This window comes from Salminus brasiliensis, chromosome 4 (genome assembly GCF_030463535.1).
Source record: "Salminus brasiliensis chromosome 4, fSalBra1.hap2, whole genome shotgun sequence".
NCBI classification, from domain to species: domain Eukaryota; kingdom Metazoa; phylum Chordata; class Actinopteri; order Characiformes; family Bryconidae; genus Salminus; species Salminus brasiliensis.
This window is the reverse complement of record NC_132881.1, coordinates 37,595,262-37,609,369: the sequence shown is the minus strand read 5'-3', so window position 1 is coordinate 37,609,369 and position 14,108 is coordinate 37,595,262. Positions and strand designations below refer to the sequence as shown.

The 14,108-nt window shown below is 43.0% G+C and overlaps 2 protein-coding genes across 8 annotated transcripts in view; one reads left to right on the top strand and one right to left on the bottom strand.

Annotated features, from left to right (window-relative positions):
• marchf5 (membrane-associated ring finger (C3HC4) 5) overlaps positions 1-9,425 on the bottom strand; it is a 31,152-nt gene extending 21,727 nt beyond the window's left edge. The window contains exon 1 of the mRNA XM_072678300.1: positions 9,046-9,425. Within this exon, the coding sequence (XP_072534401.1) occupies positions 9,046-9,089 (44 nt within the window). The 5' untranslated portion in view covers positions 9,090-9,425. The remainder of the gene's footprint in view (positions 1-9,045) is intronic.
• A 61-nt stretch (positions 9,426-9,486) lies between these two features.
• cpeb3 (cytoplasmic polyadenylation element binding protein 3) overlaps positions 9,487-14,108 on the top strand; it is a 59,626-nt gene continuing 55,004 nt past the window's right edge. For 3 of the 7 annotated variants that reach the window (XM_072678293.1, XM_072678292.1, XM_072678291.1), the window contains exon 1: positions 12,133-13,421. In XM_072678293.1, the coding sequence (XP_072534394.1) occupies positions 12,309-13,421 (1,113 nt within the window). In that variant the 5' untranslated portion in view covers positions 12,133-12,308. Of the gene's footprint in view, positions 9,640-10,247; positions 10,339-11,878; positions 11,894-12,129; positions 13,422-14,108 lie in introns of those variants that run through there. The other 4 variants (XM_072678294.1, XM_072678296.1, XM_072678297.1 and 1 more) reach the window with 4 other exon arrangements.

Below are 14,108 nucleotides of genomic sequence, written 5' to 3'. Positions count from 1 at the left end.
TGGGCCTGCTGTCGCCTCTGTGCCCTATGGCAGATAATGCACAGATAGTGGGTAATGCATACAGGCCTATATGGAGAAAAGAAGACCGTGTCAATTATTACGGTTCACAGTAACACATATGTATCAATGTGGCATTTCATATCCTGTATAGTACAGTACAGCCCAAAAGTCAATTACAGGGTGTGTTGAACTTGAGAGATGACTTTACGAAAATTAATCAAACCTATAACCTTTATATCCTGAAAAAAAACCTTGTATCTCCATTTAGCCATTTTTACAATTTGTCTTGATTTGAATTTGTTTCAAAATTTCACGATTAACAGACCAGCAGAAATCAACCAAAATGACCCAGAATTAGATACTTTTGCATGGACTTCCATTTATAGCTGAGAAGGACTGGTACCTCTTTTGCAAAGTTGCCATTTAAGACACTGAGGTTTTTGCATGATGGTGGCTGTACATATGTGCAATATGTAAAAAAAAAAAAAAGATTATAACTATATTATTATAGCTATTATAACTGAACTTGTCAGTGCTTTTCTTCATTAGCCCATGCCTAGTCCATAAGCCCACTACATTATCACTGTATTTGATTTATTACTCACACATCAGCAAGAGATCAGCCTACCAAGCGTTGTGACTAAATGCTGAAGTCATGGAGTCAAGCAACACTAAGGACAAGCAAGAAAATTAATTCTATAATAATTAATAATTAATAATGTCCTCTCTGTTCATCAGTAAATAGTACTGTTTTCCTTTTTTTCTTTTAAAATAATGAAATAAAAATACAAGGTCATAATATATAGTGAGAACACCACCATTACACATACTGACACATCGACTGAAACATGAAGAACCACTTCCTTACCCCACCCCTCATCTTATTAAGCTCTGATGTCTTTGCTGCTGTGCCCTAGACAGAAATTGGGACGTTAATGACTGTGGGAACTTACTAAGCCTAAGACTCTTTGGGACGTGTAACAGTGGGACAGGGATAAGCAGCTAACGCTCAGGTTATTCTCACCCAATTTACAGTCTGAAAAAGATGATCTAGGATCAGCTTAATCCTAACTTTTACACATGTCAATGTAGACTCACTATCCTAGCCTTCACCCATTTCAACACAGAAGACAGGTCTCAGATCAGCAGTACAGAGCAACCTCTTCTCAGCTGCACATCAGAGAGCTCGACCATTCAAAACCGGATCTGATACAATGGAATTATAATAATGAGAAACAAGAAAAGAAAATGAAAGCTCTTCAGTGTCCTAGTATTCAAAGCAATGCCGACAAACCACAGTAATCCTTTCAAGTGGACTCATCATAGACGGAGCAGAAATATATTCAAAGAAAAATGTGTATATTTTCACTGACTGTAAATAATGTGTGCAATGATTTCAGTACACCATTCAAAAATCGCTGCTTGAAAAAAAGAATCTATCGTCGACATGTCCCACACTCTCTTCCGAGGGTCTCCCATTTACTTTATTTTGGATTATTGGACTGTTCTTTATTAGCAGAAATGATGTTTAGTAGTTTTCTACTAGCATATTTTGTTTTTGTAAAAACATAAATAAAGAAAGAAAATATTAAATTTATAAGCAAGTTATTTTTTTATGCACCAAATCTCTATGGACACGTTTCTTTCAGGAAACGTTCTGTCGTGTGTCTATCGGTCAATGATCAAAACCAATTTGTTTTTGCATGCATCTCAATTAGGGCCAAAAAACCTGTTGATTATAGGTGCAAATATATTTGTTTATTCAGATTATGAACTCAGTTACCAGATAATTCTTATGTAGCCATCAGCTTTTAAATCCAGCTTGAGGGTGTTATGCATTTGGTTACTAACAATGAAGACAATAAAAATTAAAGACATTTTTAAAGAAATGTTTTAATTGACTTTCCTGTTAATAGAAGAAAAAAAAAACTTCAATATATTTTACTTGTTAAAAAACAAAACCAAGATTTTTTTCTTAATCAGACCTCAGAATTAGAAATGTTAATTGCATAATGGACTGGTGTTGCATTGGGCCTATATGAGCAGACAATGCTGGATCTGGTCACAAACCTAGCCTGGTATACCATGAGCCATGTCAGACATGTATATACATATACAGGCCTAAATAATACGTTATCAGGCCATACTGAAAATGTCTATTGGTACTGGAAAAGAAAAAGTAATACGCAGGCTCTACTCAAAACTGAAATCTGAAAACATGTGTATCCTCACACCTATTGCGAGTCCGTGACCAGTGCTCTGAACCGTCACTGGCTATTTACATGCACCCGTTCCAGATAGGGTGCGAGTGAGAAGTGAGAATCATGCCTCTAAAATAAGCTTTGCACCTTGCGTGTGTGTTTCAGTGTAGAGGCTGTTCTCACTGCATAACATGACTACTTTCTATTGCAACAGTAAAACTCATTACAATCAATGCTGGTACTGAGCGCAGCGGTCTCACTCTGGCATTCAAAATTAAGGTCCCAGACCTCTACATTACCATTAACATTTCAGTACCTGCAGGATATGACCCTAAGGGTCTATTAGATACCATCTGAGGGTCAGAAAAATGATCCTGCTCACTTTTCTCTTCACCCGACCGCAGCCAAGTTTCACTAAACAGGAACAGAGAAGCTACACCGCTGTGGGGTCTGTGGAAGCGATAACCCTCTAGCTTAAGAGCTAAGCTCAATATCCCTTCCAGTTTCACTTCTAGACCACTGTGTGTTCCTCCCAAATTGCTAGAGGATAAAACCAGTAAACAGAACAGAAAGTGCTCTCCCTCCAAGAGCAAGAGTCCTTAGACAGACATTATTTCAACAGAAGGACATTCATGGCATTTCTATGGCCTTCTATGAACTTAACTTGAGAAACTCCAAAGACACGTGCTGAAAGTTTACAGAACAATATGTAATCACTGCATTGCATTATGTTTTTTATATATGCTACAGTCTAAATCCATTTTTTTTTCTAATTATTTGATTGATGACAAGAATAGTTCTAACTTATAGGTTCATGGGACTAAACAGATGGAAAAATACCTGACCATATAGCACACACATCCAAGAACCAACCGTTCATATATGCTCAACAATCATGTTTAGCCACTATGTCAACAGTCAATTAGCCCTTGCTATACAGGTCAGTCTAGATCTAGGCCTTAAAGAGGGACTTAAGTCTTTTTACAAAGGCTTCTTTCACCCAGCCTGAGTCACATGACTGAAAACGTGTAGAATCTTTAATGCAGTGACCCTGACCAACATCACAGGAAACCAAGAGACAGCAGTTTCTAGAAGACTGATAAATAGTACATGATAAATTAGTACATTTGAGCCCCTACAGACCTCCAATTTACGTACAACAGCCACCCTTTGGATTGTCTTAACTTGCAATCAGCAAACTCTTCAATGATAAGTTTCGTGTGTTCAGCACATCACTGTCCTAAAGGTCAAACACACAGCGAGGGGCGAGCTAATCAACCCATGAGAAGTGTGAAATTACCTGTAAACCACAGCTAATACCAATGACCTTCAATATAATGAATGACTGAGAACAGGATGGATGAATGATAAACATAATGCAGATATATGTTATAATGTCTATATAAACAAATGCATATAATGTGACATTCTAAAAAATAAAGCGCTTCCATCATAGTTTCGTTTCCAAGATCTGCATTTCAAGAGGAGAGACATAGCATGAGTGTATTTTCCCTCCTGGTTTAGGCGGAATGGGTAAAAATGGCAGAAAACAGGCGCATGTCTGGAGGGAAAGCAGTTCAAGTGCAGTCAAAGCAATAGGATGCAGAAATTTTTTTAGGGTTTCTACTGTGAAATAGTCCCTCACAGCAGACGCCAAACAGCTCTGTTACCTTCCAACATCGCTCCTCACTGCTGCGGCCTGTGAATAATGTCCATTAATGGTGCCTTGGTAGACGTCAGAAGGTGTAGTGGTAAAAACAAAGCTGTGGAACTGAATCAGGCTTAAAAGAGCTGACTGATGGCAGGGCTGATTGATTGTTGTAGGTTCGATACCCAGGTTTCGCAAGCTGCCACTGTTGGGCCGTTGAGCAAGGCCCTGCCCACTGTCACTGTGTGCGTTTGCTCACTAGTGTGTACGTGTGTTTACTGCATGGTTGGATTAAAGGCAGAGGCCAAATGAGTATGGTTGTCTTGTCTTGTCACAAGACCACTCCAGAACTAAGCAACACTGCTATGACATTATTCCTGTCCAACACACAGATGCAAGAAAAAGACTACATGACATGTATACATAGCTTAAATGTTATCTGGGTATGGCACTCATCCTGCTCTTTACTCTTTTTCATTAGGCTTCAACTTATTCAACATTGTGGAACTGGCTCAGAGATATCCGTGGCGAGAACACAGTCTTGGGCAATAATACTTACACATCCCGATGTCACATATTTAATCTGTTTCTTGGCAAGACAGCTAAATGTATCAAGCATGCACAAATGGCACAAAGGTTTCAAAGCTGTGACCTTTAAATGGTCACTACTACATATTAATCCCAAGAGGATATTTCACAAAGCAAGATTCCTCAATCAGATGGATGTCAAAACTTAAAAATGAACACTGTCCAACAGACATGTTCTTTGCATCATTAGACTCGTTGCACTGAAACTTCTCTGTAAGTCATATAGCTAAAAGGGGTAAACTTGCTTTGTGAAATACCAATTCAACCATAGGCTTTAGAGTTACAACAATGTGTGAGGCACTTTTCAAGAATATTAAGGGGAAGGCAACTGACATTTCCTAGTCGTATACATAGTTTTGCTTCCAATCTCCAATAAGCATTGCTTATTCAGGTGGATATGAAGAGGGCTATAATTTAAGCCACCAAAATGAGGCTAAAAAAAAAAAAAAAAAAGGACAACAAGCTTTCTTTAAAAAAAAAAGGGGGGGGGGAATGATTGAGGAAGTCTGGCATTAAAGGTCAGACAGGATTTAAGCCCGGCTCTGTCCTTTCTGAAAGTGAAAGACTGCATTGCAGAGGAAGGCAGCTGGGGGTGGCAGGCTGGCTTTGATAAGAGCTCCTCTTCGCCTTGTGCATGGCGCTGATAGAGCCCATCTCTCTGTAACCTCTCGCTAGGTGCCTTTGGCATACAGCAATACACTGCTATCTGTTCCTACACGTGTGTAAAGATTCAGCAATGCAGCTCTAGCAATACGGCTAGGATTGCACCGGTGCGTGATACTGCTGGCCTAGACAAGAATACTAACTCTTGAGGTCGAAAACATACAGCAAACAATCTATAGATGGTGCTACCGTGTTATTTAGGCCACACATGTCTATTACTCTGATAAGCTTTTCTGAGTAAGTATATTTTAAGACCAGGTCATAGTTAAGAGAGCTCACTAAATTCGTGCATGCTACTGTAATAGGATGCCACCGTTGCACCAAGTTCCAGTTTGTAAAATTTCTTCCCACCTGGGGGTGAAAAGTGGAAGCGTTTAGGAACCCAAAGCAACTCATAAAAAAGGGGTGAAGCAACAAAACCCCCGAATGCCCTTCTTTTTATTTATGTTGAACAGCCAGTAGTGCAAGTTACAGTTTGTTTCCTATAATCCTCCTTTGAGGTAGCTGGCACAGCCTGTAGTGTATTACGCAGTAATATATCAACAGAGGACATACACTCACAGATTATGCATCTCATAATATAAAGGTACAACAAATAAAATAATATACAAAAACTTGTGGATTAAAAATAACTTGGGCTTGTTCCACTTGGGCTTTATTTAAACAGCCACAGCTTAATCTCAACCCTCCCAAATAAAGAGACAGAGAAAACGCCCTTGCTCATTTAAAAGAAGCAGGGTTTTCTAGCTTCTGCGTGCCACATGCACTCGCCATGCAACTACATTTTGTTCGCCCGATTTGGGATTCTGAGTCACTGAGATAAGGAAATCTGAACTTTGCATGAACAAGCAAAAACATGCCAGACCAACAGTTTTCACCCTGATATTGGGCCAACAAGATTCTCTGTGTTACCTGAACAAGCAATTTTATTGACTGGTTGTATAAGCTTTTGCACATGCCGTACTAACGAACAGGGACGAACGCTACAGGCCTCATCACTCTTGCACATATTAAACAGCGTGTTAAACAGCGCCCCCACATTAAGGTCCTGAAGCTTTCCAATTGGCTCCTGGCATCATTCTCTTCGTAATGGTTGACTGCCTGGCCTCAGTGCTGAAGGCTATAAGAGCAAGCTACCATTTTCTAAACGTCTGGCTGAGTACTGCAGTGTACTGCACTCTTACATTACTCCTCACCATATGGTCAATGTTTTGGCAGATTAGTACTAAAACTGCAACTTCAACAGAAAAACAGCCAATCCAAGTGGGTTAAACAAATAAATCTTCTTTAAAATGACCACCATTGCAGTTCTTGAGATAATAACAAAAAAGCTTAGCGCATCACATTGACTTAAAATTGAGTTTTCACTGCAATTTGTTTTTTTACAGTGTAGTCAGACACCAATTAGCTTGAACTAAGTTTAGTGTAGAACGCCACATTCTATACGACCGCATGCACCAAATCCTAACAATCGAAATGAGATGGTTTGCAAAACAGGAATACTTTTACACCCCTACTATAGACTCTATAAAAGGGTGCAGGTACATGATATAGCTTAGAAATATAAAATAATAAGCAAAGAAATGTTGAGAATGAGAAAAAACATTTCTCACAAACTGACCTGCAGTCAATCCAATTAATCCAATTAAGACTAATTATACCAAGACAAGACTGTGTAATGAAACTTGCAGCTGGTCAGCATTCTAAAAGTATTGATTATGTTCATGATAGGCCCAGAAAAGAAGACAGTGATTCAATTTATGAAGATAATAAGAAATCCTGTCAAGTGTAAAGAACTAATTAAACACTATTACACAAACACTTACTTTCAAACAGAACAACAAGCATGTCCGCTCGTGTATTCTGACCAGACCCTGATCCAGTTATCTGGTTTGTTTTACAGCACGGGGGCGTGAGTGTAGAGCTTCTGGCAAACACGACTCTCAGTGGAAAAAACACGGACAAGGTCAGGACACAAAGAGCTGCCCTGCACCACGACAGGCCAAAGAAGAAGCACAGCAAATCAATAACTCTATTGCTGTTTTACCTAAATTTAGACAAACCAAGATTAAATAAATTGTGATGGACAGTAGGCCTTTGCAGCTCCAAGGTTACCGAAGGGCAGATTTCAAGCTTATAGCATCTAAAGAGCACCCAGACTGCCATTGGGCTCGCTCTGGACAATCCTGAAGAGGCAGAAAAACAAAACTATAATGGCCCTCATTTAAAAGCATAAACTGGACGATGGTCCAAGTGGCAACCAACTGCTTGTGTTTGAGTCATGTCTGATATTTTAAATCTGTTAAACCTCTGCATGGGTTGTTTAACCAATGGCATAGGGAAACACACATTTCGTGACTTGCTTCAAACTCTGCATTAAAATAGGAGCAGCTACATGGCAAAGCATACCTTGTCATGCTGGATTTCAAGGTCATTATGAAAGTGTACTGCTAGGTGTGACCAGTAGGTTTTTACGAGTTCAGATAAATGGCATATGAATCATAAAGGGTGGAAGTATTAATGCCTAAGGTAGCTTATAGCAGCCATCTTTCACAAAAAAGGGTCACTTAAGGATAAGTTAACTACTCTGGACAAGCATTTACGTACCCCATAGATGACTAATTGGATTCTTCACCTGCATAATTTACTGCACATAGCCCACAGAACTACAAATAATGAGCCTGGCTACTAGACTGCAGTAGTCCACACAAATTCTAAGATGACCTACGAAATGAGTGACCCCATTACAAAAAAAATGTCACATCCTTCAGCAAAACTGATATTCCTCGACCCATCATTGTATGGAATCACATTGGATGGGAACTCCCACCAATCTGAAAGGCAAGAACAAGATCTGATCAAGCAATGGAATACACTGACCCTAGATCTGTTGTCAGGTGGCCATCCAAACCAAGTTTAATGTTAAGCTTCTTAATGAAGACGTCTATTTTTATACACTTGCTTTCCTGATACTAGGTTATCTGCTTCTCATCACATCAAAAACATGGCACTGATTCATAAACCAGAGATGTTTATCTGGCATACTATGACCACATTGACCAGAGAAGTAAGCTGCCAGCAATGCCATGACAATAGCATGACTGGATGACACCCGAGGCGTGTGAGGAAGCATGGACAGTCCGGGACCATCAGGTCACTCATAAAAACTAGTGTATATATACCTGGTCAACATGTTTGGAAGGTGCAGTACTTGTGTAAATCCATCAGATTCTGGTGGATATATGCAGGTTTAATTTATTATTTAAAATAATAATCAATAATATATATATACACACTTGGTCACCATGTTTGATAGATGCAGTATTTTTGTAAATCCGTCAGATTCTGGTGGATATATGCAGGTTTAATTTATTATTTAAAATAATAATCAATAAAAAAAATATATATATACTTGGTCACCATGTTTGGAAGATGCAGTACTTGTGTAAATCTGTCAGATTCTGGTGGATATATGCAGGTTTAATTTATTATTTAAAATAATAATCAATAAAAACATGAAGCTCAAGGATTTGTGTAGTTATTATGTAGCTAGTACTGGAAATCAGGCCAGTACAGGTTCCTGTGGGTTCATAAAGTTCACTATTTGTTTTTTAATAATAGGAAAACGTTTGTAAATATGTATATCTTCATGCCACTAGCACATTTTTCACTTAAATAGAAAAAAAAATTGGGTTCAGCAGCACAGTTTACTTCAACGTGCCTTTAAGTGTCAAGTCCAGGTCCGGAAAGTGGAATTCCACCCCATGGTTTTGCTTCAACTGCCTGGGTGGCTCCACCGCGGCGGAGCCACCCAGGCAGTTGAAGCAAAACCATGGGGTGGAATTCCACTTTCCGGACCTGGACTTGCCATACGCGCATGCGTGCAATCATTAGCAGCATTAGCTCGCTTGCTGGTCTCACTCAGCAACAAGTTAATGCACATACCTGTCCAAAATCTGTTGCATCACGACGGCACTCTCGTCTGCCATGTCTTCGTGTGTGCTCAGGCGTCCAATCGCACAAACGAGTCGTCGGCTATTCAGAAAGACGTTAGCTAACAGAACCGTTACAGGCCAGCGAGGCCTTAACGAAGACGAGACGATAGCGAAACAAGCCCTCGGTGAACGCTTAACCAGCTAGCTACAGCCTCGGCACATGGTAGAGCCCTATTAGACTAGAAACATGCCTCCCTGACCGCACCCCTGCTCCACATTACTAATACTTTATGCGTTATTAATATTTTCGTGCCGTGTCCGCTTGACTCCATTTACTGCTCTTTGACTGCGAGGTAACGCGGGGACGCGCACTGCGTCACCAATAACAATGAAAAAATCGACGCGCGCGGCGCTGAGCATTGTGGGGCATGTAGTCTCAGTCCTCACTACTCTCCTTCATATAAGCCAGGTTAGCCAAAACAATATCAAATTTATGTTCTAACTCCAGCAGGCGGTCCGGATCGAGAGGCACTGAGCCTCCTAAGGAAAGAGAAAGGAAGAGATATGAAGATACACATATGGCTGCAAAACACCTCGTATTGCGGTAAGACGTTTAACACGTTTTAAAGCTTGATGGGAAGGAAGAGGTGAAGTAGGGAGGCTACGTAGCAAGTGATTTCCAAAAAGAGGGCTGTGGAGGTCTGGTGTGTTAGTATGAGTGTGAAATGTCAGAGACATCATTTAAAAAATGCTTAGACGAGTCACTGTCACCAGTTGGGACTTTTTTCTTTCTTTTTTTTACGTTTTAAAGGATTATTGGATTAGATCTGGGGGTTTCCCCCTTCCTTTTAGCTTTTTAATAAATCAAATAAATAGGTAGCTAGCTTGTACATAAATAAATAGCGCAGTACAGCCGCTGCTAGCTATATTTAAATGGGTGTCATGGCATGGGAGCTATCTATATATGTTGTCATATTTCGTTATAATGTCAAAGTGTTGTATAATAGGATGGTATTTTCTTGTTTAAGGCGTATATAGTCAGCATTAGGGTGTGTTCAGAACAGGTTGTTTGCTTTATTCTCTAAAAACTACTCGCGCTGGAAGTTACACGGGAAAAAACTACATTTCCCCGAAGCCTCCTCTACATCATCCATGCGCCGCAGTCAATCAGCTGTTGAGGCAACTGCTGACTCTTACCTCGGTTATAGAAGGGGAGCTCATTTGTCATATCAATACCGAGACGAACCAAACTAAAAAAAAAAAGGCTTTTATCTACAGAATCCCCAAAAGGTGAAACGATAAGGTAATGTCTGCTTCAGTGCTCTACGGTAGCAGAAACGTGCATGCTGTGGCATATGGGTTGTGATTTCGCTAGGCTATCGGTGCAGTGAAGGATTAGTGTGTGTGTGTGGGGAGGGGAGGAGAGGGGGTGAAGGGGGGGTGCATGCTTTCACCCCTTCCCATAGCCCTCCACATATGTGTATGTGTTTTAGGCAGCATATCGTGTTGTAAAAGCTTTGACGCAGAGGCCAGTGTAGGCTAGCTTCTTTCCTGGGACAGGGAGTGTGTGGACTGCCCTGACAGACTGCCCCACTCTATTGATCAGTTTGTTGACCTTGACTAGGCAGTTCTTATGCAGCAACGTAGAAAAAGCCGAGGATCAACTGAGACTGGACGATCTACAGGCATGTTTGTTGTCTCTTTTTTTCTGACACTGACAGGAGCCGTTCGTGTGCTGTAGCTGTGTGCCAGGCTATATTAAGCACGATGAGCTTGCAGGGAGTGTTCACTCAGCTGCAGCCTGCATCTCACGGGCTATTTAAGCTCAAACTGTCGCATAGCGCACTTGGGCTGACATTTTCTGCTAGACTGAGACTTTTCATTGGATTTTAGGACTTGTTTGATGTATTCAGTCCATGATCAGATTTCACACAATCTGATCCACAGACTTTTTCAACATTTTTCCATGTTTGTTTTGGTTAGCCTTTTGCTGCAGTGCCGTTTGAGGTTAATTTGAGGTCCTGGTTTTTACAGCTCGTCCCCTTCATCTGATCAGGGCTTTGAAGGCTCGGTATTTATACCGGATATGGTCCCAAACATGGATTCTGGTCCAAAGTGAGATTTCTAAATCAATCAGGAGCAGTAAACACCCTCAATGTTTTTCATTCTCCATTTTTACTTGTTTAATTTTTCCTATATGACTCTGATACCAATTTCACAAGGCAGGGGTCAGATAATGCTGGATATCTCGGTGGCTATATGGTGGTTGGTGTGGCGCAACAGATAACACCACCACCTACCATTGCGTTACAACACCACCATGTGGGAGACCAGGGTTCGATTCCCGGTCTGGGTGACTATGCTGCGCTACACCAATAAGAGTCCCTGGGCAAGACTCCTAACACTACAGTGACCCTCCTCTGTAATACCAGTAACCTTGTAAGTCGCTCTGGATAAGAGCCTCTGCTAAATGCCATAAAATGTAAATGTAAATGTAAATATCTTAAGCCAAAAGTAAGTATTGCTCTCCTTCTATTGGCCATAACTGACTTTTGGCTTAGAGTATATGATTTTCAGTGAAGCATATGAAATTCAGAGAGTAGCTGGATTTCTCTGATTAGCCAGAAAGTCAGATGACTAATGCCAAAGCCTGCCCAATGAGAGGGTGTCTGAGGGACATTCCTATTGGTCAGTCTTCACCTCTGTGTGAATACCCCCAGAATCTGTCAGCTAACCAGATTACCACAGCCCAAAGGTGAGGACTGTCCAATGGGAATGTCCCACAGCTCTTGGTTAAGCTAGGACAGGGTAGATTCTGGGCCTGTTTTGTGAAATACTCCCTCCTGCCGTCGTGTAAGGTGAGAGTGAGAGTGTGTGTGTGTGTGTGTGTGTGTGTGTGTTAATGCCGGGGAGAAAGGTGTTGCAGTGAATCCACCTTCATAAAGACATGAAGGGAGCAGCGTGTGTCTGTTAACCTTGTGGAAGGACGCAGCTGTATTTATTGACGTATGCAAATGAGTGTAGGGGTGGTCTTACAGGAGGGGAGAGGAAAAAAACAGGAACAAGAATCAGTTTCACATTGCAGATCTGGAGTTCCGGTGAGGGGGGAAAGAAAGAGACGTGGCGTAAAAATTGGTGAATATCGGTGCTTGTCTTCAAAGCTTTTCCCTCCTTTATTCGCGTGTTGGAGATAAATTAGTTTCTGAGGAAAGAGGAACCAGCCCAGAGGAACCAGGCTGCGGTTTGTGCAATAACGGCGACCCTTTCTGCTAAATGGGCGATTCCGGCTCGGCTCTGCTCCGCAGCAGTAACAGCAGCAGCAGCAGCAGCAATAATAACAATAATTTCTCCTTCTCGTCGCCCCCTTCGCCCAAACGCGGTCACAGCCCGACGAATGTGGTGTACGATATCCTCAATAACAACTCGTCTCTGTTCTTCCCCCTTCCAGCTCGGCAAACCATGCAGGATGATTTACTGATGGACAAAAGCAAAGCCCAGGCTCACCAGCAGCAGCAGCAGCAGCAGCAGCAAGACCCAGCGAGCATCGACCCACCCTCCACCCCGACCCCCTCGTCGGAGCCGGCGGTCTCGGAGGACAGCCCGTCCGGCCAAGCCCCTTCGAGGCCGTGCGGCAAGGAGAAAGTCGCCATGGAGTCGCCTCTCCTGCCCGGCTTGAGTTTCCACCAGCCGCCGCAGGAGACCGGGGGCACCTCACTGTCTCCTTCCTTCGGCAGCACTTGGTCCTCGCCGACCACGAACGCCGTGGACGACAGCTTTTTCCAAGGGATCCCCTCGGTGAACGGCACCATGCTTTTCCAGAACTTTCCGCACCACGTCAACCCGGTTTTCGGAGGTAGCTTTTCGCCCCAGATCGGCTTGGCGCAGTCTCAGCATCAACCGCAGCCGCCCCAGCAGCAGCCCCCGCAGCAGCCCCAGCCCCCGCAGCCGCCCCAGCCGCCCCAGCCCCAGCAGAGGAGGTCCCCCGTCAGTCCCAACCAGGCTGCCTTCCCCCAGAGGACCGCGTACGCTCACCAAGCCGTCGTGAACAGCAAAGTCTCGCCGGCCTCGTCCTCCTCCTCGTCCTCCTGGAATAACCACCAGAACGCGGTGTGGAGCTCGGGCTCGAGTCCGTGGAGCGGGCTTCAGGCGCCCAGGGACCCGCGCAGGGCCGTGGGGGTCGGTGTGGGAGTCGGAGTCGGAGTAGGGGTCGGCGTGGGCGTCGGGGTCCCCTCTCCCCTCAACCCCATCTCCCCCATGAAAAAGCCCTATCCGAGCAATGTTATCGCCCCGCCGAAATTTTCCCGAGCCGGACCCCTCACCCCAAAGCCCTGGATGGAGGACAACGCCTTTAGAACAGACAACAGCAACAACATGTTACCGTTTCAGGTAGTGGGCTTCACTTTCTCACTTTCTCACAGTTTTATTGGTGTGGCTGAGCGTGTCTGTGACCGTACTGTTCATGTATATGTCAGGACAGCCCTGCTTGCTGTGGCTCCCTCAGCCTGTTCGGATCACAGCATTAGCTGATGCGGACTGTGTGCTTGCGACAGCTGATGCTGGCTAACGGCACGCGTTAAGACCCAGTGTCACCTAGGTAACGTCTGTGCGGACTGGACTCCCCTTAATACCAGGTTCAGATACGGAGACCTGCAGGAAAACAACCACGAGCCAGGCTTATTTTAAAGGGACAGACTACAGTACTTTTAGTGTTGGTGCTCTTTTTCCTTTTGGTAGACTAATACTAATTTAATAATGAAGTATTTTAGCGTACTTGTGGTAGATAGCTAGCTAGCTATATTTATTATGATCCTCACGGTTGACACTGTGGAAATCGCTCGACCTGAATCAAAAACAGCGCAAAGTCCGGCCAATAATGAGGTCTTTTTCATCGTAAATGCGAATGTAAATGACCGTGGCAGGTTATTTACTAGCGCCAGACCCTTTCTCCGTGTATCTTCAGTACTTTGGCTGCCTGTGCTGCGGGCTTTTTGGGGAGAAACGGGCTCTCTCGGTGATGCGCACGGTTCATTCCTGCAGCTCGTCAGTGCCAGCTCACTGAGGGGGCGTTTCAAG